Below are 24,877 nucleotides of genomic sequence, written 5' to 3' on the forward strand. Positions count from 1 at the left end.
AACTGTATAATACATTTTCACATTTTAATTTTTGTTTAATTAATTTTTGGTAAATTTTTGATTAAAAGAATTTAAATATCATGAGGGGGCATAAGAACTTTAGAAATCACTAGGTGGGGCAGGGCCCAAAATCAGTTGGGAACCACAGGTCTACTATGAAGAAGAGGCGATTAAACACTTAACTGTTCTTGGTTACGCATTTGCGCATGATAAGTGAAGATCGATGAGTGATCAGTTTTCACTTATCTCCATAGATAAGTGAAAAAAGGTAACTGTATAATACATTTTCACATTTTAATTTTTGTTTAATTAATTTTTGGTAAATTTTTGATTAAAAAAATTTAAATATCATGAGGGGGCATAAGAACTTTAGAAATCACTAGGTGGGGCAGGGCCCAAAATCAGTTGGGAACCACAGGTCTACTATGAAGAAGAGGCGATTAACCACTTAACTGTTCTTGGTTACGCATTTGCGCATGATAAGTGAAGATCGATGAGTGATCAGTTTTCACTTATCTCTATAGATCAGTGAAAAAAGGTAACTGTAGCCTATAATAAATTTTCACATGTAGTATAACGAGATTTAAAAGTAGTTTAAATGTGGAGATCCCCTCCCCTAGACTGGGTTCTTGGAGCAACCTCTGGGTAGTAGTGGCTACAAAAAAAACTGAAAAATTAGAAGTTGACGAAAATCGGCAAAAAAAGAGAAAAAACAGCTGTCTTATAGGTCGTTAATGCTTGGATCAATACGGAAAAAAAAACTTTTTCAAGCACAATAGTACAATAAACTGTACAGTATGTATTTATTGTCAAGTACGTTTAAGGATCTACGTGGTAACACCGACAGCAATGTTATACTGTCCTTCTGATTTCATAATTTCAAACAACCAGAAGAAAAATCTCATAAAGTCGTTATTTTTAGGTATAAATAGACCGAAGAAAGTGTGGCCGTTAAGTAATTGAACTAATGGTAGTAGCAAGTTAAACTAATTGTGGGCTTATTTATTTTGACAATTTACCGGGCAACACGGAAACGTGGTACTGTCCTAAAACTTTCATAATTTTGAAACAAGCAAAAGAAAAATAACAATTTTCGGGTACCTAAAGACCAAATAGATCTTTTGGATTCACGATGGATCCACGGAGCGCAACTGTATTTCTTTTGTTGCAGAAGCAATTTTATGCCGGAGAAAGAGGGGGGCACTTGTCCCAGGCGCAGATATTATAGGAGCACAAAATTTCAAACAAATAATCAAAAGGTTACAATCATTTTATATTTTTTGATTTTTATTTAATATAATAAAAGGTGCAGATAATAAATGAAGATAAGTAATAAATAATTAATTAATCAATGAATTAAAAACAAATAAAAAATAACTAATAGTAAATAGATGATTAGACATTTCAAATAATGAGTTAAAAATTATTAAAAAATAATTTTCTTTTAATATTTTTGAGAGACAGGGTGCAATTTGATGACTTTTTCACTAGCCCTTATAAAATGCAGATTTTAGCTTCTTTAAGGGGTATAAAACTGAGCAAAGCCGATCTTAGTTTATTAGACACAAATTGTAAGCAAGGTCATTTTCTCTAGCAAAAGAGATGGGGATATGTACCTCATCTTCCGTCTGTAGCGGTTCTGGCCTCTCTTACGTCCGCGGTAAAAATCTCATTTAGCTAACCCCCCTGTCTCCCACAGATTTTTTGGCCAAATGTCAACAAAAGTTTCATTTAGGTGTATTAACAAATTAAATTTATTTTTATTTAAATTATTAATTCATTATTAATTATTTAACTTTCATTATCTTAAATATTATTATTTAGTCACTTTTTAATTTATTTTATGGTATTAATTAGTAAATAGCTTATTGATTATTTTCGCTTAATAACTGCGCCCTTTAATTTATTAATAAAATTTCAAAATTAGAAAATGATTATTAGCATTAGATTATTTTTTGAAGTTTTGCATCCCCAAATCTTCTGCAACCTTGGCAAGAAACCTTTCAGTCCCTCCCCTAAAGCGAGCTCTGTCTTATACAGATTGATCGCAAAATAAAGAAAGCTTGACAAAAAAGAAAGCCGGGCAGTAGATACATATTACGATAAATACGCATATAAACATATGCATAGTACATACATACACATATAAATAGATATATTCAAATTCCACAGATATCTGCTTCTTTAGTATTGAAGCGGAAAGAATGAGCATATTATTTCTAATCTACATAGAAAATAAACAAGAATATTTATAAGAGTTCTTAAACTGGTTTTAAAAAGATGTTTGGAGGAGCTGTTCAAAAACGTCATAAATACTTTTTGCATCTCTGTTATAGCAACAATCAGAGTAGACAAAAAATGTCATGTAGTTCAGGAAAATTGACGAAGAAATGAAGCGTTACCTGCAGGAATAAAACAATATTTACACTGTGACGTAAAATTCAGTATTTAAAGCTAATCCAATAATTACAGTTCCACCTAATTTCAAATATTAATTTTTTATTTAATTGCCTAGGCATTATTCTGCACTTGCTCGACTGAACAACCCTTATTCCAGTTTATAGGCCAGTTTTACACATTTTCGCCTAATCCTCCGCTGGTTGTCCTACCGATTCTTTTGCCTCATTGTTTTGAAAATCCACAGCAATATTTTAAAATAGTTCGTGGTACGGAACTGTATTAAGGAGCGACCCGGCTCAATAATAACCAAAACTCTAAAAAATGCAATTTTGATACCGATAGCTACATCAAAAGAATTGCATTTTAATGCTGATTTTAAAAATATAAGTTTCATCAAGATTAGTATTACCTATCAAAAGTTACGAGCCTGAGAAAATTTGCCTTATTTTAGAAAATAGGAGGAAACATCCCCTAAAAGTCATAGAATCTTAACGAAAATCATACCATTAGATTCAGCGTATCAGAGAACCCTACTGAAGAAATTTCAAGCTCCTATCTACAAACATGTGGAATTTTGTATTTTTTGCCAGAAGACAGACCACGGATGCGGGTTTATTTGTTTGTTTGTTTTGTTTTTGTTTTGTTTTTTTTCAGGGGTGATCGTATCTACCCAGTGGTCCTAGAATGTTGCGAGAGGACTCATTCCAACGGAAATTGAAAGTTCTAATTCCCTTTTAAAGTGACAAAAAAATTGGAGGGCACCTAGGCCGCCTCCCACAATAGTTATTTTCCCAAAGTCACCGGATCAAAATTCTGAGATAGCCATTTTATTCAGCATAGTCCCTTGTAGAAAAACCTTATAACTATGTCTTTGAGGACGACTTACTCCTCCACAGACCCCGTGGGAGGGGCTACAAGTTACAAACTTTGACAAGTACTTACATATAGTAATGGTTACTGGGAAGTTTACAGACGTTTTCAGGGGGATTTTTTAGTTGGGGAGGGGTTAAGAAGAGGGGGATATGTTGGGAGAACTTTCCATGGAGAAATTTGTCATGGGGGAAGAAAATTCCATGAAGGGAGCGCAGGATTTTCTAGTATTATTAAAAAAACAATGAAAAAATAAATACGAAAAGTTTTTTTCAAATGAAAGTAAGGAGCAGCATTAAAACTTAAAACGAACAGAAATTGTTACGCATATGAGGGGCTCTCCTCCTCCTAATATCTCACTCTTTACGCTAAAGTATTTTTAGTAATTTCAACTGTTTATTCTATGGCTTGTATGATCCAGGGGTCATTCTTAAGGAATTGGGACAAAATTTTAGCTTTAGTATAAAGAGTGAGGTACTGACGAGGGGGTGAACCCGCTCATATACGTAATAAAAACATGAGCATACAGAAGTTCGTTACGTAAGCTAATTTATAAGTTACGTATATCTTTTACTAATAAAAACGTTCGTAAAAAATTAAAAGTCCTAGTTGCCTTTTTATGTAACCGAAAATTGGAGGGCAACTAGGCCTCCTCCCCCACCTTTTCTTCTCAAAATCATTCAATCAAAACTAAGAGGAAGCCATTTAGCCACAAAATAAATATGCAAATTTCGTTTTAATTATTCATCTGCGGAGGGCCAAAATCAAAACATGCATTGATTCAAAAACGTTCAAACATTAAATAAAAAAACAGTTTTTTTTAACTGAAAGTAAGGAGCGACACTAAAATTTAAAACGAACAGAAATTGCTTCGTATATGAAAGGGGCTGCTTCCTCATCAACGCCCCGCTCTTTACCCTAAAATTTTTTTACTGTTATAAAAAGTAGAGTTGAGAGAAAGAGTCAAACTTTAGCGTAAAGAGCGGGGCGTTGATGAGTAAGCAGCCCCTTTCATATACGAAGTAATTTTAGTTCGTTTTAAGTTTTAGTGTCAATCCTTACTTTCAGTTAAAAAACTTGTTTTTTTTTTAATGTAATAGAGATCAATTAGGGATAAAAATATTTCAAAGCAAATAAAGGTTGATTGCTTAGCAAGCGTGCATAAGAGCGTCTATAAGCAAAGTTCATACCACTTGGCTTGAAGCACCTCTCAAACTATATCCATAATTTTCTATATCAAGAAGTTTATGTTACTCTCAGCATAAACCTTTCACACGTAATCAAGTACTTTTACGCTAGACTAACGTAAAAATCAACAAAACCGTTAAAATCAAATATCTCAAGTGTTAACACAGCCACTATAAGCAAAGTGTTAAAAAAAATTGCAGTTTAAAATGGCGATTGAGATTCAAAATCTGATTATAATCTCATGATTATTGCAGTTGGATGGCAGCTGGATGCAGCTGTGATGGAAAGATGGCACGAAAGACTTTCTAGTAGATGGAGAGACTGAGTCCATCCTTTTTTGTTGGGAGATGTAGAATTACTTTAATCCAAACAATTTTTTGGAAGCAATACTTTTCAATGACAACGGCTAGAAGTTCTACAACTTTAAGCGACTTGAGCACCACGTAGCCTACATGATTTTCGTAGGTATGTATGCTCTTGCAGACATACGGAAATTTGATAGACAAGCTCCAAAGACTGATGCTAAATTTGGAAAAGCAGTTTCACCTGAAGTAAAAGCAGGTATTGCTCTTCGTATTTGACTACTGGAGTTTCAATGACTACTTTTAAATATACCGTGCGTAATGTAAAACATATGTAAAGTGAAATTTTACTCAATACTGTCTATAATATTGACAGAACTTTCCCCGTAAGAATAATAAATAATGAAATAATAATAACAATAAATAATAAAATAAAATAATAAATAATGAAATAATTATAACAATAAATAATAAAATAAAATAATAAATAATAATAATAAGTAAAATATAATAAGAAAATAAATAATAAATAAAAATAATAATATATATTAATAATACTAATTATTATAATATATTAAATTAACATTAATTTAATAAATATTATCAATATTTATTAATAATGTTCCAGAGTTAGAATAATAAATAAAATAATAATAAGAAAAATAAATAATAATAGTAATAATAATAAAACTTTCCCCGTAAGGCATTTTAAAGTCTTTAACATTTTAAACCGACTTTCCCTTTTAGTCCTACTTGTGGCTTTTGTTAAGAATATTAAAAGACGAAAAGCGCTCTTTGATGTTTTAAAAATTAGTGTGTAATTAGTTCCTTTATATGATACAAGAAAAACAGGAGACAGCTCTCTCGTTTTTCAATAAAGAACAGTCAATTGAAAAGAGGAACATTATTGAACTTATGCTGTGGAGATAAAGTTGTAGTTAGAGGTTTCAGACTTTCTGTATTTCGGAAAAACAAGAGCTAAGAGCTCATATGGCACTTGTGACGAGGCGAGAAGAGCTAAGAGCCAAGAGATCATATGGTATGAGCTCTAACAAAATTCTATGAATCAATAGATTGATTTAAAAAGGAATATAAGAGACTTAATGCCGGTCAGGATTTAAAATAAGAGCTCTGAGTCACGATTTCCTTCTAAATATCAAAATTCATTAAGATCCGATAACCCACTCGTAAGTTATAAATACCTAATTTTTTCTAATTTTTCCTCTCCCTTTAGCCCCCCAGATGGTCGAATCTGGGAAAACGACTTTATCAAGTCAAATTGTGCAGCTCCCTGACACGCCTATCAATTTTCATCGTCCTAGCACGTCCAGAAGCACCTAACTCGCCAAATCACTGAACCCCTCCCCCCAACTCCCCCAAAGAGAGCGAATCCAGTACGATTCTGTCAATCACGTATCAAGGACATTTGTTTATTCTATCCACCAAGCTTCATCCCAATTCCTACACTCCAAGTGTTTTTCCAAGATTTCCCACTTCAACTCCCCCCAATGTCAAACGATCTAGTCGGGATTCGAAATAAGAGCTCTGAGACATGAATTCTTTCTAAAAATCGAATTTCATTAAGATCCGATCATCTATTCGTAAGATAAAAATACCCCAATTTTCAAATTTTCCAAGAATTCCGGTTTCCCCCTCCAAATCCCCCCAACGTCACAGGATCTGGTCGGAATTTAAAATAAGAACTTTAAAGCACAAGATCCTTCTAAATATCAAATTTCATTAAGATCTGGTCACCCTTTCGTAAGTTACAAATACCTCAATTTTCAAAATTACCCCCCCCCCTCCAATTCCACCAAAGAGAGCATATCCGGTCCGGTTATGTCATTCACGTATCTTAGACAGGTTTTTATTCGTCCTGATCTCACCGCTTTAAGTATTTTCTAAGATTTCCCCCCCCCCAACTGCCCCCCAATTACGCTTGATTCGGTTGAGATTTAAAATAAGAGATCTGAGTTACGAGGTCCTTCTAAATATGAAGTTTCATGAAGATCCGATCACTCCTTCGTAAGTTAAAAATACGTCATTTTTTCTTATTTTTCAGAATTAACCCCCCCCCCCCAATATATCGTATCCGTTCCAATTATGTAAATCACGTATGTAAGACCTCTGCTTATTTTTCTCACCAAGTTTCATCCCGATCCCTCCAATCTAAGTGTCTTCCATGATTTTAGGTTCCCCCACCCCAAACTTCCCCCAACGTCACCAGATCCAGTCAGGATTTAAAATAAGAGCTTTGAGACACGATATCCTTCTAAATATCAAATTTCATTGAGATCCGATAACCCGTTCGTAAGTTAAAAATACCTCATTTTTTCTAATTTTTCAAAATTAACCCCTCCCCCAACTACCCCAAAGAGAGCGGATCCGTTCCGGTTATGTCAATCATGTATCTAGGACTTGTGATTATTTTTTCCACCAAGTTTCATCCCGATCCCTCCACATTAAGTGTGTTTTCAAGTTTTAGGTTTCCCCCTCCCAACTCCCCCCTCCCCCCGATGTCACCAGATCTGGTTGGGTTTAAAATAAGAGCTCTGAGCCACGAATCCTTCTAAATATCAAATTTCATTGAGATCCGATTACCTGTTCGTAAGTTAAAAATACCTCATTTTTTCTAATTTTTCAGAAATAGCCCCCCCCCCCAACTATCCCAAAGAGAGCGGATCCGTTCCATTTATGTCAATCATGTATCTAGCACTTGTGTTTATTTATCCTACCAAGTTTCATGCCGATCCCTCCACTCTAAGTGTTTTCCAAGTTTTATGTTTCCCCCTCCCAACTCCTCCCCCCCAATGTCACCAGATCCGGTCGGGATTTAAAATAAGAGCTCTAAGAAACGATATCCTTCAAATATCAAATTTCATTGAGATCCGATCACATGTTCGTAAGTTAAAAATACCTCATTTTTTCTAATTTTTCAGAATTACCCCCCCCCCCAACTACCCCAAAGAGAGCAGATCCGTTCCAATTATGTCAATCATGTATCTGGGACTTGTGCTTATTTTTCCCATCAAGTTTCATCCCGATCCCTCCACTCTAAGTGTTTTCCAAGATTTTAGGTTTTCCCCCCTCCAACTCCCCCAATGTCATCAGATCCGGTCGGGATTTAAAATAAGAGCTCTGAGACACAATATCATTCCAAACATCATATTTCATTAAGATCCCATCACCCATTCATAAGTTAAAAATACTTAATTTTTTCTATTTTTTCCGAATTAACCGGCCCCCCACTCCCCCCCCCCCCCAGATGGTCAAATTGGGAAAACGACTATTTCTAATTTAAGCTGGTCCCGTCCCTGATATGCCTGCCAAATTTCATCGTCCTAGCTTACCTGGAAGTGCCTAAAGTAGCAAAACCGGGACCGACAGACAGACAGACCGACAGACAGACCGACAGAATTGGCGATTGCTATATGTCACTTGGTTAATACCAAGTGCCATAAAAACAAACAAATAAACACGCACCCGTGATCTGTCTTGTGGCAAAAAATGCAAAATTCCACATTTTTGAAGATAGGAGCTTGAAACGTCTACAGTAGGAGTCTCTGATACGCTGAATCTGATGATGTGATTTTCGTTAAGATTCTATGACTTTTAAGGGGTGTTTCCCCCTATTTTCTAAAATAAGGCAAATTGTCTCAGGCTCGTAAGTTCTGATGGTAAGTCTAAATTTAATGAAACTTATATATTTAAAATCAGCATTAAAATTAAATTCTTTTGATGTAGCTATTGTTATAAAAATTCCGTTTTTTAGAGTTTCGGTTACTATTGAGCTGGGTCGCTCCTTACTACAGTTCGTTTGAACTGTACGAACTGTTTGATTTCAGTTGAACCATTTTTTACACCTTCTTATAACATATCAAGAACCATGAACATGACATCTTGCTGTTTGGATTGGCAAATTAGGCAAAGTTTTTTTTCAAGGTCTAACGTGGCAACACTGACAAAACATGGTATTCCCCTTAAAACACTATAATTTTGTATTAGCCAAACGAAAAGCAACTCATCCCTAAACGGATGGGGATGGTGTAAAGAGGCGGGTTTTTAATAGATTTTATATGAAGAAGAGTGTGTAGCTGTGTAGCTCAGGCAGTTTAGTGCTGCAATGAGTTGTTAGTAGCCGTAGTAATAGTAAGTTGGGACGGAGGGAAAGGCAAAAATCAAAACAGGCCACATTTACAGTAATCCAAATTTACATTCTTTAAATAACATACAATAGCTTTAACATGGAAAACACAGGCATGATTCAATAAAAAGGGGTAAATTTTAAAAAAGTGATAGAATCAAAAGAAGAGTCCATTGGAATTTTTATACTATCAAATAAAAACAAGAGCTAAGAGCTCATACGGCACTTGTGACGAGGTCGGAAGAGCTAAGAGCCAAGAGCTCATATGGCATGAGCTCTAGCAAAATTCTAAGAATCAATGAATAGATTTAAAAGGAAAATCAGAGGCTTAATGCCAGTCGGGATTTTTAATAAGAGCTCTGAGACATAAGGTCCTTCTAAATATCAAAATTCATTAACATCCGACTACCTGTTCGTAAATTAAAAATACTCATTTTTTCTAATTTTTCCTCTCCTTTCAACCCCCCTCCCCCAAATGGTCGAATCGGGGAAAACAGCTTTATCAAGGCAATTTGTGCAGGACCCTAACGAGCCTAATAATTTTTATCGTCCTAGCCCATCCAAAAGCACCAAACTCACCAAAGCACTGGACCCCCCCCCCTAAATCCCCCAAAGAAAGCGTATCAGTCCGGTAACGTCAATCACGTGTCTACGACGTTTGCTTATTCTACCCACCAAGTTTCATCACAACCTCTCCACTCTAAGCGTTTTCCAAGATTTCTGGTTCCCCTTACAACTCCCCCCAATGGTAAGAGATCTGGTCGGGATTTGAATTAAGAGCTCTGAGACATGAGTTCCTTCTAAATATCGAATTTCATTAAGATCTGGGCGCCCGTTCTTAAGTTAAAAATACCTCAATTTTTACAAATTAACACACCTCCCATCTCCCCCAAAGAGAGCAGATCCGTTCCAATTTTATAAATCAAACATCTAGAACTATTGATTATTCTTCCCATCAAGTTTCATCCCGATCTCTCCGCTCTAAGTGTTTCCCAAGATTCCGGTTTCCAAGATTTCTGATTCCCCCCTCCAATCTCCTGTGTCCCTGAATCCGATTTGAAATGAAAATGGTTATTCTGAGACATAATATCTTTCTATATATCAAGTTTGTGCCTCATATTTTCTAATTTTTCTGAATGAACCCTTCCCCCAACTCCCCCAATGAGATCAGATCCATTCCGGTTATGTCAATCATGTATTTAGGATTTGTGCTTATTTTTCCCACCAAGTATCATCCCGATTCCTCCACTCTAATCCTTTTCCAAGATTTTCGATCCCCCAACTCCTCCCAATGACACTGGATCCGGTCGGGACTTAAAATAAGAGATCTGAGTTACGAAGTTCTTCTAAATATGGAATTTCATTAAGATCCGATAACTCCTTCGTAAGTTAAAAATATCTCATCTTTTCTGATTTTCAGAGTTAACACTCCCCCTAACTCTCCCAAAGAGAGCGGATCCATTCCGGTTATGTCAATCACGTATCTAGGACTTGTGCTTAGTTTTTTCACCAAGTTTCATCCCGATCCCTCCACTCTAAGCGTTTTCCAAGATTTTAGGTTCCCCCTTCCAACCCCCCCCCCCCAATGTCACTGGATCTAGACGTGACTTAAAATAAGAGCTCTGAAACACGATATCCTTCCAAAAGTCAAATTTCATTAATATCCGATCACCAGTTCGTAAGTTAAAAATAACTCTTTTTTTCTAATTTTTTTCGAATTAACCGTCCCCCCCACTCCTCCCCAGATGGTCGAATCGAGGAAACAACTAGCTTATCTGGAAGTGCCTAAATTAGCAAAACTGGGACAGTCAGACAGACAAACCGACCGACAGACTGACAGAATTTGCGATCGCTGTATGTCACTTGGTTAATACCAAGTGCCATAAAAATAGCTTTTAACTGAAAGTAAGGAGCGACATTAAAACTTAACACGAGCGATTATTCCGCATATGAAAGGGGCTTTCCCCTCTTCAATGCCCCGCTCTTTACGTTAAAGTTCGACCCTTTCCCACCACAACTCTAATTTTCTAAAAAATAAAACACTTTAGCGTAAAGAGCAGGGCATTGAAGAGGGGACATCCCCGTTCATATGCGGAAAAATGTCTGTTCGTTTTAAATTTTAATATCGCTCCTCACTTTCAGCTAAAAAAAAAAACGTTTTTTTAATTAATTTCTGAACGCTTTTGAATTAATGCATAGTTTGATTTTGGTTCAACGTACATGAATAATTAAAATTAATAATTGAAATTAATTAATTGAAATAAATAATTATTTCAACGTACTATATCAACGGTTTGATTTTGGCTCAACGTACATGAATAAGAACCAAGACTGGCGAAAAAGAATTGAACTTCGCTGAAGTAAGGATGCTAGGGCTATATTTAAAAAAAAATGTTTTAATAAGTGTTTTTATATTCAGTTTTAATTCTCACAATTTGATGTAAGTTCTTTTATATATATATTTAGTATTGTATTGTGCTGAAGACGGCCCTTGGACATAGGGCCGAAATATCTACATAAATAATTTCCATTGTCTTAAAAAAACTTTCCCTATTGTTTCTACGTTGTATTTGTTCATCGTCCTAGCATGTCCAGAAGCACCGAACTCGCCAAAGCACTGACCCCCCTCCTCCCCTAACTCCCCCCGAGAGAGTGGATCCAGTCCGATCACGTCAATCACAAATCTACGATATTTGCTTATTCTACTCACCAAGTTCCATTCCGATTTCTCCACTCTAAGCGTTCTCCAAGATTTCCGGTTTCCCCCTCCAACTCCCCCAATGTCACCAGATCTGATCGTGATCTAAAATAAGAGCTATGAGACATGAGTTCCTTCTAAATATCAAACTTAACATCCCTCACGAACGGGGTCATCCGTTCTTTAGTTAAAAATACCTCAATTTTTCTATTTTCCGAATTAACACCCCCTCCAACTCCCCCAAAGAGATCAGATTCAGTCCTGTTATGTCAATCACGTATCTAAGACTTGTGCATATTCTTTCCAAATCCTATCACTCCTTCGTAACTTAAAAATACCTCATTTTTTCTAATTTTTCAGAATTAACCCTCCCCCTCACTCCCCCAAAGAGAGCGAATCCGTTCCGGTTATGTCAATCACGTATCTATGACTTGTGCTTATTTTTCCCGCCAAGTTTCATCCCGATCCCTCCACTCTAAGCGTTTTCCAAGATTTTAGGTTCCCCCCTCCAACTCCCCCAATGCCATAAGATCCGGTCGGGATTTAAAGTAAGAGCTCTAGGACATGATATCCTTCTCAAATATCATTAAGATCCGATTACCCGTTCGTAAGTTAAAAATACCTCAAGTTTTTTCGAATTAACACCACCTCCAACTCCTCCAAAGAGAGCAGATTCAGTCCGGTTATGTCAATCACGTATCTAGGACTTCTGCTTATTCTTTCCACCAAGTTTCATCCTGATCTCTCCACTCTAAACGTTTTCCAAGATTTCCCCCCCCCAAACTCCCCCCGATGACACTGGATGCTGTCGGGATTTAAAAAAGAGATCTTAGTTACGAGATCCTTCTAAATATGATATTTCAGCAAGATCCAATCACTCTTTCGAAAGTTAAAAACACCTCATTTTCTCTAATTTTTCAGAATTAACCTTCCCCCTAACTCCTCCAAAGAGAGCGAATCCGTTCCAGTTATGTCAATTACGTATCTAGGGCTTGTGCTTGTTTTTCCCACCAAGTTTCATCCGATCCCTCCACTCTAAGCGTTTTCCAAGCTTTTAGGATTCCCCCCTCCAACTCCCCCCAGTACCACCTGATCGGTCAGGTTTTAAAATAAGAGTTCTGGGACACGATATCCTTATAAATACCAAATTTCATTAAGATCCAATCACCCGTTCGTAAGTTAAAAATACCCCATTTTTTTAATATTTCCGAATTAACCGGCCCTCCACTCCTCCCCAGATGGTCGAATCGGGGAAACAACTATTTCTAATCTAATCTGGTCTGGTCCCTGATACGCCTGCCGAATTCCATCGTCGCAGCTTATCTGGAAGTGCCTAAACTAGCAGAACCGGGACCGACAGACGGACAGACCGACAGAATTTGCGATCGCTATACGGCACTTAGTATTAACATGGTGCCATAAAAAACAAATAGACACGCATCCGTGATCTTTCTTCTTGTGAAAAATACAAATTCCACATTTTTTATTATATAGGAGCCTGAAACTTCTACAGTAGGGTTTTTTGATACTCTGAATCTGATGTTGTGATTTTCATTAAAATTTTATGACTTTAGGGGTTATTTCCCCTTTTTTTCGAAAATAAGGCCTATTTTCACTGGCTCGTAACTTATAATGGGTAAGACTAAACTTGATGAAACTTATATATTTGAAACCAGCATAAAAATGCAATTCTTTCGATTAATATATTGGTACCGGAATTCCATCTTTTAGAGATTCGGTTACTTTTGAGCCGGGTCACTCCTTAATACAATTCTGTAGTAAATCCGAAACTACTAAATAACCGCAATTTTCCATAATTTCCCTCCCTTGGTTGATAATTTTTCGTTATTTTCCATAAAATTCACCTTATATTTGAAAGTTTTCTTTACTTGAGATTGTACCAAGCATGATAATGTGTGCTTGCAGTCAACAATCTACGCAGTAAAAGTTGCCTCAAATGCTAACCAGTTTTTGTGTAAAAATCCTATAAGCACTTTCTCTCTGTAGCCCATGATACATGGGCTACAGAGCAATGGGCTATTTGAGCACTTTCTCTCTGTAGCCCTTATATGATACAACTTGTGGCTTTTCTCAAAGACAGGGAGAAAAATATTCCTTGATGTTTTAAAAATTAGAAGGATATTAGTTCCTTTATATGAAACCACAGAAACAGACGATAGCTTTCTACTCTTTCAGTAAGAAAGTTCAATGTAAAAAGAAAGACAACAATGAGATTATTCAACAAAGACAATACATTGACGTGCCCTAGTTAGAGGTTACAGTTTTGTTTAGTTTCTGGAGCATCCAGGAAGCGGTGACAAGCCGCAGCCCATTTACTTGATTGCGGGTGACCCACATCAAGCTGTGCTGCAGATATTAAGCAACCCGATTCGGATATTCATTAGAAAAAATGTTTTTGGAGAAAACATGCAACGTAAATGTCCCTCTTACTAGGAAAAAGTTTCCAGTGTCGGAAAAAGGGATTACATTCTTATGCTTACCTGTATAGGAACGAAATATATGAAGAGATATGTCCCCTGTTTTAGACGATAGGGGACATCAGACAGATCTTGGAATGGAAACCTTAAGGAAACCGCAGGAGAGGTCGACCACAAAACGCCTTGTGTCACAGCTATTAACGGTACCTGTCCTCGTTTAACAACCACAAGACGATACAACTCCAATGGGAAGATGTTTTGTCGGCGGCGCACATGTGAGACTACTGGCGGCTCTTCGTGGATGCCCTTGGTGCCTCTGGCGGCACATGAGGACAAAAGGTATAAGATAAGGCTAGTCTGTTTAATGCGCCAGATCATTCCAACTCAATTTCTTGCCTGCTCTTAATATACCAAAGAGCCTTGAGAAATGCTTGAGTGTCAGTCAAAACACATCCAAACTATATTCCTAACAACCCCAGTCCCTTGGAAAAATATCCCTGAATATATTTTATAGCTATTAATGGTCCCAACTATAGTTTGTAGTTGCATCAGTTAATCAGTTCATCAGTTATTATCCCAAACATTCTATCACCAAAAATTTAATCAAAATAAAAATACAACCTATGTTTCTTAGATTTGTACCAGTGTCCTCAAAGAATCATAAGACAAAAATTTTGAATGAAACTATTGAAGAAACTAATCAAATTTATCGCTGCGAAAATCCTACATGGATAAAACATCGACGTACTTGAATGACGGTGATGACCACGCAAGATATGAATTGCAAACAACAACGAAACATTGCCAAACTGCCGTAGTTCTTTCAGATGCGAAGAAAAACAACAATACCCTTAATGCGCACAATCATTTCTTTAACAAGTGTTCATCTGCAGGTCCAGCAACACTTCCATGCCTAAACAAGTATATCTATCAATACAATTGCCTTGGCATGGGAGCAAAAATGGCATGGACAAAACAAATTGATTGGATTTAAAAGATTTTACAGCAATTGATTGCTGTAAGTTATAGCAGCCAAGCACCATAGTATGCACGTGATTAGCAGGGATATTGATGTCTAGACATCATGAAATTGTATTCTTAAACTTGATCACGACATTATGCAGTTTTATTAAGTGTGCTTTAATCGTGTTTTTTATTTCCCGGTACTTGGTTTCAGCCCCCAGCTCCTTATACCTCATAATTGTTGTTCTTGTTGTTGTTTTATTGTTAGTAGAACACCCTCATAAGCAACGTTTTTGATGTGCTACCGATTCTTTTTGTAAATAAATTAGTACTATTAGATAAATTAATAAATTAATTATTAATTTATTAATAATTAATAAATTAATTATTAATAAATTAATTAATAGTACTAATAAATTAAATTAATTAATTAATTAATTAAATTATTAAATTAATTAAATTAATAATTAATAAATTAATTAATAGTACTAATAAATTAGTACTATTAGAAAAGACAATAATAAAGCTTTTCTAAGACAAACTAATTCCCGGTTCAGAGGAAGATTTGGTACTGGATAGAGATTTAGAAAGACATGAGCCATCTATACTTTATTAAAAGAGCAGAGAAAATTACAGCTTTTCCGGTGAATTACTTTCTAGAAACGAAATATTCTGGAGACAAAACACCTGGCAGTGTCTAACCGATATCTCGAAGAAAAATTAACTAACACCATTCAAGCTAAGAAGGGTGCTTGTATTCGATTAAACCCCTTGGTTCTTTATGGCGTTCAGGACCCGGCAATAAATTTAGCTCTAGGAGGTTTCGTCCGCAAGCTAATGGCTCAACGACCGACAATTACCATCAATCTACCATATTTCCTTAGCCCGTGAAGCGGCTCCAAGTCAGAATTGATGATGCATAACCAGGTTTACTTCGACCAATAGCCAGCTTAATCCAGTACGGCAACGAGAGACTCTTTAGGCATTTGATATCACTCTGAAAATCATAGCCAACCAGTCACGGAAGGCATCTGATGGCTGATGATGTGTGCAGCTACTTTCTAACTTTCAGGCAGATGATGCCGATTCTGCCACATTTAGATTGTCAGAGATTCAGAATATTAAGAAACGATAGCATTTACAGTTGAAAAACATAAAAATCACCCATTATCTCGAGATTCTTTTATTCAATACGATTCTCTAAGCAGAAAGTACTTGTCGTTCTTGTCATGTCGGGATGAAGAGGCAAAGTACCGCACTAAAAGTTAGTGACGCAAAATGGTGTAACCAACTTTATGGTAGCGCAAAATGGCGTCAACAGCTTTATGGTGACGCAAAATGGCGTCACCAACTTTATGGTGATGCAAATGGCGTCACCATGAAGTTGAGCTACTTGAACAATTCAAACACAGGCATAAAATCCGTGGGTGCCGAGTCCACCCAAAATCACTCACTGAAGAAGGCCCTAGCCCGTCCCTCTCAAAGCAATTTACAGCATTTATGTATATTCGATTTTAGTACACTACAACGGGGCTTGAATAAATTACTTCCAATGATGTCAGTGTAAAATTTTATGCAATTGTCTCATCGAGAAATCATTAGAAAACCATCAACTTCATCTTTATAAAATTCAAATGGAGGGGCTTCTTGCTATCTTGGAAAGTAGTTGAGTAAGATGAATAAAAATTTAGGGAATAAATCTAGACTTAAAAATGTACCCCAGACAGGCATTTAACGTTTGTTTTCGATGCATAAATTTGTGGGATGACATCAACATCCCCCATCAAAGCATTTAATATCAACAATGCATTTTAAATTTTGGTGCACTGTAATAGGGTTAGAAAAGGCCCCAACAAATCCAACCCTAGGCCCTCCAGGAAAAGAAAACTTTCACCTTATAATAGTAAATGACTTTTCAAATTAAGTCAACACTTTTACTTTAATACAAATACGAAGGGATTAATCCTATAAAACATTATTAAGTATTCTTATGCATATTATTAAATTAGACTTTATTAAATATATTCTATTAAACATCGAATTTATTCGATAAGGTTGATACTTCTAAATGTACACATAAAATTAGAGCGATCCGAGCTAATAGAGGATTTCAATCTCATAGTTAATGCTTCGGAAAAAATGATTTGAAAAAAGACCAGCAAACAAGCAGGGGGAAGAACGAAGATCTCTAGGTCCCAACCCAAATGTACAGTGTACCTTCTCAGAGGCAGTTTTAGTGAGAATAATCGAAATAGAAGTGTTCAAACTAACGATCCTGGACATTGCTGAACTTCGATCCTGTGTTTCTAATGATTGTAATTATTATAATTTAATCATTAAGAACCATAGCCTATATAACCCGTGAATAATCATGATTCAGAATGTGACTCAGAAGCAAAAGGAAACAAATGAATAAACATTATATATAAGTAAAAAAATATAAATAAATAAAATAAATAAAACCTTAGGGATTTTTTACTGATCATAATAACTTTCTTCAAGTTGCAAAAACTTCTATTTATAAACTGACATAATTTGTTACTGGTCACTGTAAATTAAATTCATTTTTATGTAGAACTAAAAAAAGTAATTGTTCCACTTGTGATTGTGGTGATGAAGAGTCTTTATATCATGATCTTTTTAAGTGTAAACTTTTTGAAAATGAAAGAGCCGAAATGAAATTTAGATTACAAGAGGTTTCATAATCTGATAATTTTAATATTAATGTTATTTGGTCTATTAAAGAGGCTCGATATGCCGTTCTAGCATGCTTGAATCAAACAAAGAGACTGTATATTGTGTAATTTTTCCCCCTTTTTGCAATTTAGTAGATTGTATTTTGTAACTGATTAGTGATATAATCAATGTGTTGTATTCTGTTGATCAGATAGTGAAATACTCTGTGCGGGTTTAGTCACTAAATAAAATAATTCATTCAAACCTTTCTAACCTTTTCCCCCTTTTTTCATACATCTACTATTATACATAGTGTATTGTATATATTATAATTGTATAATACTAGTATAATATAGTATTATATAGTTAAATAGCTGTTAATATATATATATAACTAGCTTATATACTTAACTAGCTAGTTATATATATATATATATATATATATATATATGTATATATATATATATATATATATATATATATATATACATATATATATTATATATAAATATATATATATATATGTTTTTAACTACGTAAAACTTGCGAATGTACAATATTCTTCGCTTTCCCATTGTCTGTACATATAAATAGATTGTCAGGTTTACCGACTCTTGAACATGCAGCATATAATTGTCCATGGGAAAAACAATCCGTATTCAGATCTATACCTCATTATTCTAATGATTGCCCTTGAGCTTTGTTGATGGTGATTGCTAATCGAACATTCCCTGTCTCCCCATCGTCATTTATATATACCCCCTGTGCCCACCGGCGTCCCGTTGTAGTTGTGTCCCTGTGTCCTAGTCGTCATTTATAGTCGACAAAAATTACGTCAGTCGACACACAAACATGACGTTAGTCGACACACACGTCCCAGTCGTCATTTGTGTCCCGGTGTCCCAGTCTGTAATTTCTCTTTGAGTGTCCCGGTCGTCGTTTATATTCCCTATGTCCCGGTCTGTATATATATTCGTTTTTGAATTGGTATATGATGAAATAATTTTTTTGTTTTTTTTCCTTTTCCTTTTTAGTTTTTTTTTTTGATTTTTAGGTTTTTGTTTTTTTTTTGTTTTTTTATTAGCTTTTATTTTTTTTGTAGTTTTTACCTTTTTTTAGTTCTTTTTCTTTTTTAGTTTTTAGTTTTTACCTTTTTTTAGTTTTTTTAGTATTTTCTTTTTAGTTTTTTTTTGTGGTTTTTACCTTTTTTTAGTTTTTTTCTTCTTTTGTATTAATGCTAAAGCCAAGGTTCAAACCTGGAACCTCTTGGACCTAGAACCTGGAACATAACGCTTTACCAACTCAGCTACTTCGGCTTGAATACATTCGTTTTTGAATTGGTATATGATGAAATAATTCAGACGTCATATGCGGACAGACAGACAAACACACAAACAAACAAACATATTTTTATATAGAAAGATAACTTAATAATAACTTTATATACTTAATAAGTTGTACTTTACCTTTTTATACTCAACCTTTCAAACAGTTCGTGGTAACGAACTGTAGTAAGGAGCGACCCGGCTCAATAGTAAACGAAACTCTAAAAAATGGAATTTTGATGCTAAAAGATACATCAAAAGAATTGGATTTTCATGCTGATTTTAAATATATAAGTTTCATCAAATTTAGTCTTTGTCATCAAAAGTTGCGAGCCTGAGAAAATTTGCCTTATTTTGGAAAATAGGGGGAAACACCCCCTAAAAGTCATAGAATCTTAACGAATCTTATCTTATTCATAGAATCTTAAATCACACCATCGCATTCAGCGTATCAGAGAACCCTATAGCAAAAATTTCAAGCTCCTATCTATGCCAGAAGACAGATCACGGGTGCGTGCTTTTTTTTTTTTTTTTTTTTTTTTTTTTTTTTTTTTTTTTTTTTTTTTTTTTTTTTTTTTTACTAATGTTATTCACTGTTTAATTGAGTAGAATTTAGAGAAAGAGTCAAACTTTAGCGTAAATAGCGGGGCGTTGAGAAGGGAACAGCCCCTTTCATACACGGAATAATTTCTGTTCGTTTTCAGTTTAAACGTCGCTCCTTACTTTCAGCTAAAAAAAAACTAGTTTTTTTATTTCATTTCATACAGACCTTTTCCCTCTTTGTTCTATTTAGTAGATTGTATTTTTTAGCTGTATTTCTGATATAATCTATGTTTTGTAGATTAGATTACTCTGTACGGGTTTAGTCACTAAATAAATCTTTCATTCATACAAACCTTTCTAATAACAGCCGTAAGCTAATTCGAAGATGCTACAATATGTCGACCAATGAGCGGCAAGACCAATGTTGCCATGTCGGGTACTTTCAACTGGTTTGACTAAGTAGTTTTCTCCTGTGTAAGTTTTTTTTTCTCCTTTAGCAATTTTTCTTTCTTGAGTCAAACTTTTTTCATGTCAGATTTTAATCAGTGACAAGTTATTTCAGATTATATACAACATGTTCAATAACTCAAAAAGTTCCCTAGTTGCTCTAGCCCGGTTATTTATTATTTAGTATCAGGAGACCGATCTTCGCTCGGCAAAAAAAAAACACAGGTTTTTTCAATCTCTTTCACCAAACAACTTTAATTTCATTTTATTAAACCCTTTAGTATATTTAAACCAACAAATTAAACTATACCATCGAAAATCACACTAAAATGTCTGCATATGCAGCTTTGGGAGGAGGTTAGTATTTTAGTCGAAATAGATGCATATGTGTTCAAACCTAGGAGGGGGAGTGTTGGAGAAAGTACACTATATGAGGCCCTCCAATCACGCATATTGAAAATCCTTGTGCGACTCATTTCAGAGAGACATGACATGTCCTCAACTATGTCCTTAACAAAATTAACGTGCATTGAATTTGAATATCTGTATTGCAATATTATGCTTGCTCTAAACAGAGAACTCAGAATTCTTGTAAACCCCGTTTTTTGTTTATGCGTTTGTATTGCGTTTTCTTGTTCCGTGCAAATAATACATCTGAAATCTATACTTTGTGTTCTGATTTTAGATTTTCGTAACATAAACTAAGGATTACTAATGATTAACATGAAATTATTAAGGACCATTCCTTAAATAGTTTTTAATGTTCATTTGGTCAACACACGTGTAAATGTGTGGAGCAAGCAGGAGGGGTTGTTCAAAGGAATACAGGCCCCCGACGATTCCGGCAATTTTTTTCGAAAAGCAATTTGCGGAGAGGGAGGCCTGGAAGATGAACGGATCAAGAGCTTCTCTTTAGCCCCTTCAATCGGGTTATCAATTCTTCTCTAACTCTAACTTCTACTAAGCATTGGCACGGTTTCAGTTATTCAGAAAAACCGAGACAGAGAACAAAAGATGAAAAAAAGAACAGAAAGAGATGCAGGTTCGTCAAAAACAAGTAGCCTGTTTCTTCTTTCTGATCTGTTTTTTTTTTTTTTTTTTTTTTTTTTTTTTTTTTTTTTTTTTTTTTTTTTTTTTTTTTTTTGAAAAACAGAAACAGAAAACGGTTAGACAAAAACAGAAAAAGTGCCCATGCTTCATTCCAACGTGGTACAAAATGTCAACCTTTCTACAATCTTCTAAAATGTGTTTAAGATTGAGTTGGGGAGGTGCAAGGCCGTCTCTAAGGGGATTACCGGGTTTCCGGGAGGGGGTAGGGAGGGTTTACGGTGTATTTTGGAAATCACTTGTTTTGGTAAGGATTAACATGCCAAACTTTCTCTAAAATTAAAAGGAAAAATAAACTGGAAGGAGGGAATAGAGGGCGACAAATGCCCTTCCATCATAGAGACTGAAAATCTATGTAAAACTGTGGTTTCAACAAGGTCTAAGATCTTCACCTATTTGGTAAATAAAAAAAAATCTTAGGTAGAAGAGCGGTAATAATAGGTCCGAACGGTATTCAGAGAAGTCATGGGCCCAGGGGCCTCTATTTAAACCCTCAGCCATATAGATTAAAATCCTTTAACAAAGATCAAAGTCTGGGGACACATATATGGCGGGACCCAAAGGCCTAACTTTGTGCCCTTTAATAATGAAAATTCTTGTATCTGACCTAATAAGATGTAAAAGATCGATCATTTTATGATGCTTTGTTGAATAAGGCGTTGTTGAATAAAGCGAAAGCTTTGTTGAATAAGGGCCATTGCATGCCTTGAGGCACCTTCTCCTTGTCCTGATTTCCGCCCTGGAGGCAATTTTTTTCCCTTAAGACTGTTCTGATTGCAATTAGCTAATTAAGACTGAAAGTGTATACGACCTTACATTCTTTATGATGAAGCTGCTATAGATATTAATAATAATAAATTTATTGTTACTCTCTTTACATAACAAAGACGCACTAAGAGGAGTGTGAACAAGGAAAAAAAAAAAAAAAACATTGACAAAAAATTACCCGCACCAATGCTGACAAATTAACTAAATAATAATGATACATGAGAGATGTATCATAACTTTTAAAGTGCTTTAAAGTGCGAGTTCATTTTGAATTAAAATCACTGGTGGAAGTCATGAAAAACTTGAGAGCCATGGCTAATTAGAGTAAAGCCAAGGCAGACAGTCTTTGTGAAAGCAAAGCTAACATAACTTTTTCCAGAATTGTATAAAAATTATTCATTTCACTTGTTGATAGACAGTCGATCATCCAGCCTAGGGCTGAAATAAGGGAGATATGGATAGAGTATGCCTAACTCGGGCTGTGTGACAGCAATTCTAAATATAAATCCTTTCTAACTAGATTTTTGTCAATCTGCAAGCGAAACTATCGTTTGCAACAGTCAACGGTAAATTGTGAAACCAATAATCAGACTTTGGTTAGTAAGTTCTAAATTTGTAAAGGGTTCAGTAGTGGGAAAAAATACAACTAGTGTCATCTTCATAACAAAAGAACATATTCGATTTTCGTGCTGAGCCCTGTCTTACAGACAAGAGACGACTTAGTCGCATCAATTGCGATCCATTGACTCATAGTGTTTTTAATTTTAATTAAATTAAATTGTTTAATTAAATTAAATTTTAAATTGTTAATTAATTTAATTTTAATTAAATTAAATTGTTTAATTAAATTGTTTTTAATGCCAAAAGGTATTTTTGAAAATATAAAGGAGGAGGGGGGCTAAAAATCCCTTTTTGCAAAGCAATCGCTCAGACCTTAATTTTTCTGCACTGAACGTGTTCCGATTTTGGACAAATGTTTTGTCCAAGGATCGATTCAGATAAACAGATAAATTTTCAAAAAAAAGATAAGCTTTTCTAATGTAACCTAGTTCATGCTTCACGGGAAGATTTGTAAATAGATTTGGATTTAGATAGACATATACCTTCTTTTCGTTATTCAGCAAACTGTAAATATAACTACTCTTTCTCGTCCCCTGTAAAGATAAATAACTTCGGAAACAAAATATTAGACAGGTCATTTCCGTCTAGCATCTCAGCAAAAAAGGGGAAAATCCTTTCCTAGACGGAATGAACAGAGGAATAAAAAATACCTGCGGCAGGTATACGTCAAAGAAAAAAAAAATGAAAGAGAGAAAAAACCTTGAGAAAAGATCCCTGTGGTTGTCCATAAGCTGCTTGAATTTGCTCGTCTCAAAAGAGTAGAATGCCATGGCCAGGTCTATGTACGGTTCCGCAAATTGTTTTGAAGCTCTTTGTAAAACAAACGGGATCTTCCGTGGATAAGAATCGATCTTAAAGATAAAAATACAAATTGTTGGGAATATTAAGCTGGCTGGCAGGCGTGGATTATATAGAGGCAGGGCCCGATTGCATTTTTGCGGGGTCATCTCTATATATTAAATATTTAAATAAAATATGCCTGCACAGTAGTTTAAGTACGTAAAGTAGTTCACGTATGTAGCGCAAAATCTGTTTAATATAGAATTATCCCGACTAAATCAATAAATTTGACATGAACTTATAAGGTATTAATTTTCTAGATTATAAAGTATACATGATATAATAATAAACGCATTAATAAATCTAACCCAGCAATGCAAACTTAAAATAAATATCTTTATAGTCGGTTAAATAACCCATAGTTAAATGAATGATTCATTTATTATTAATCATTTCTCAAAACAACAATTCAAATTAAACAAACATAGTAGCTGCTGAAAGGTCAAATAACCTGTGCACAGTGGCACAATTAATTAATGTAAACAAGTATACTAAAAAGAAGAAGAAAAAATAAACTTAAGTCTAACAAGGGACCCGCTCTCACACTGTATCTCGACCAAGTAGGAACGTTTTTACCTGTGATTAAAATGATGAAACTGATTAATGAAAGTAATGTGATTAAATGATGAGGAACTGATGTGATTAAATGATGAGAAACTGATGTGATTAAATGATGCTGTCCGGGAGGCTATTCCAGAGGGTTACACTTACGTGACGAAACATGTGAGCTGACGAAACATGCGAGCAGAAAATATATCCACAAAACAAAATGGCGAAACCTCATTTAAACATTGCCAGTATTAATAACTGATAATCACGTAACTGACCAAAATTCAAAATTTTTAAATGGGAATAACAAACAAGTGTATCACTAAAATTAGCACAAAAGAGCACCCAAAAAGGGCACCAAAAAGACGAAAAATTAGCACCCCAAAAGATGAACTGATTTATTCTGAATTGTTCGGATTCTTCTATAATTAGCATACAAGTTGCTTGCCCAATGGGTAAACCCATATACAATATAATGTTGGATAATCGTACCTTAAATAATCTTTACAGCAGAAACCGGAAAAAGATTGCGAAAAAGACGAAGTAAACTTAGGCTTGGACGAGATAATACTAACTGTGTTTCTTCCAATTCAAATTACAATTAAAAAAAAAAAATACCTCGTTTCAAAAACCTGATTAATAATAGTACCACCAAAGCAAAAATTATTCAAAGAATTTATCACAGCACCAGTACGGCCATAAATAATAAAATTAGTTTTACTAACATTAACACTAAACAACTAAGAAAAGTAAATGTATTCAGGTACTGCAGGATAACATTGGCACGAACCACAAGAACTATCCTTTATGGTCAAAAACAAATTGCTTTAAATTTCAAAAAAAATTATTTGTTCATTTTGACAGTAACATGGGGCCTGACTGATCCCAATCACCCTTTATCCCGTCCTGCTCGCTGGAACGGCTACGAAGAGCTTACTATTGAAGTAACATATGAGAGATGCCTAAAGAAGATATATGTAATAATAAGAAATGTTGTT

General features: G+C 35.0%; 1 protein-coding gene across 1 annotated transcript in view; it reads right to left on the minus strand.

Moving 5' to 3' along the window:
* The window catches only part of LOC136040204 (COP9 signalosome complex subunit 3-like), a 254,721-nt gene that overhangs the window by 136,177 nt on the left and 93,667 nt on the right, over positions 1–24,877 (minus strand). Inside the window, exon 5 of the mRNA XM_065724362.1 lies at positions 23,190–23,341. Coding sequence (XP_065580434.1) covers positions 23,190–23,341 — 152 coding nt within the window. The remainder of the gene's footprint in view (positions 1–23,189; positions 23,342–24,877) is intronic.

Source organism: Artemia franciscana, chromosome 20 (assembly GCF_032884065.1).
Source record: "Artemia franciscana chromosome 20, ASM3288406v1, whole genome shotgun sequence".
NCBI classification, from domain to species: Eukaryota; Metazoa; Arthropoda; class Branchiopoda; order Anostraca; family Artemiidae; genus Artemia; species Artemia franciscana.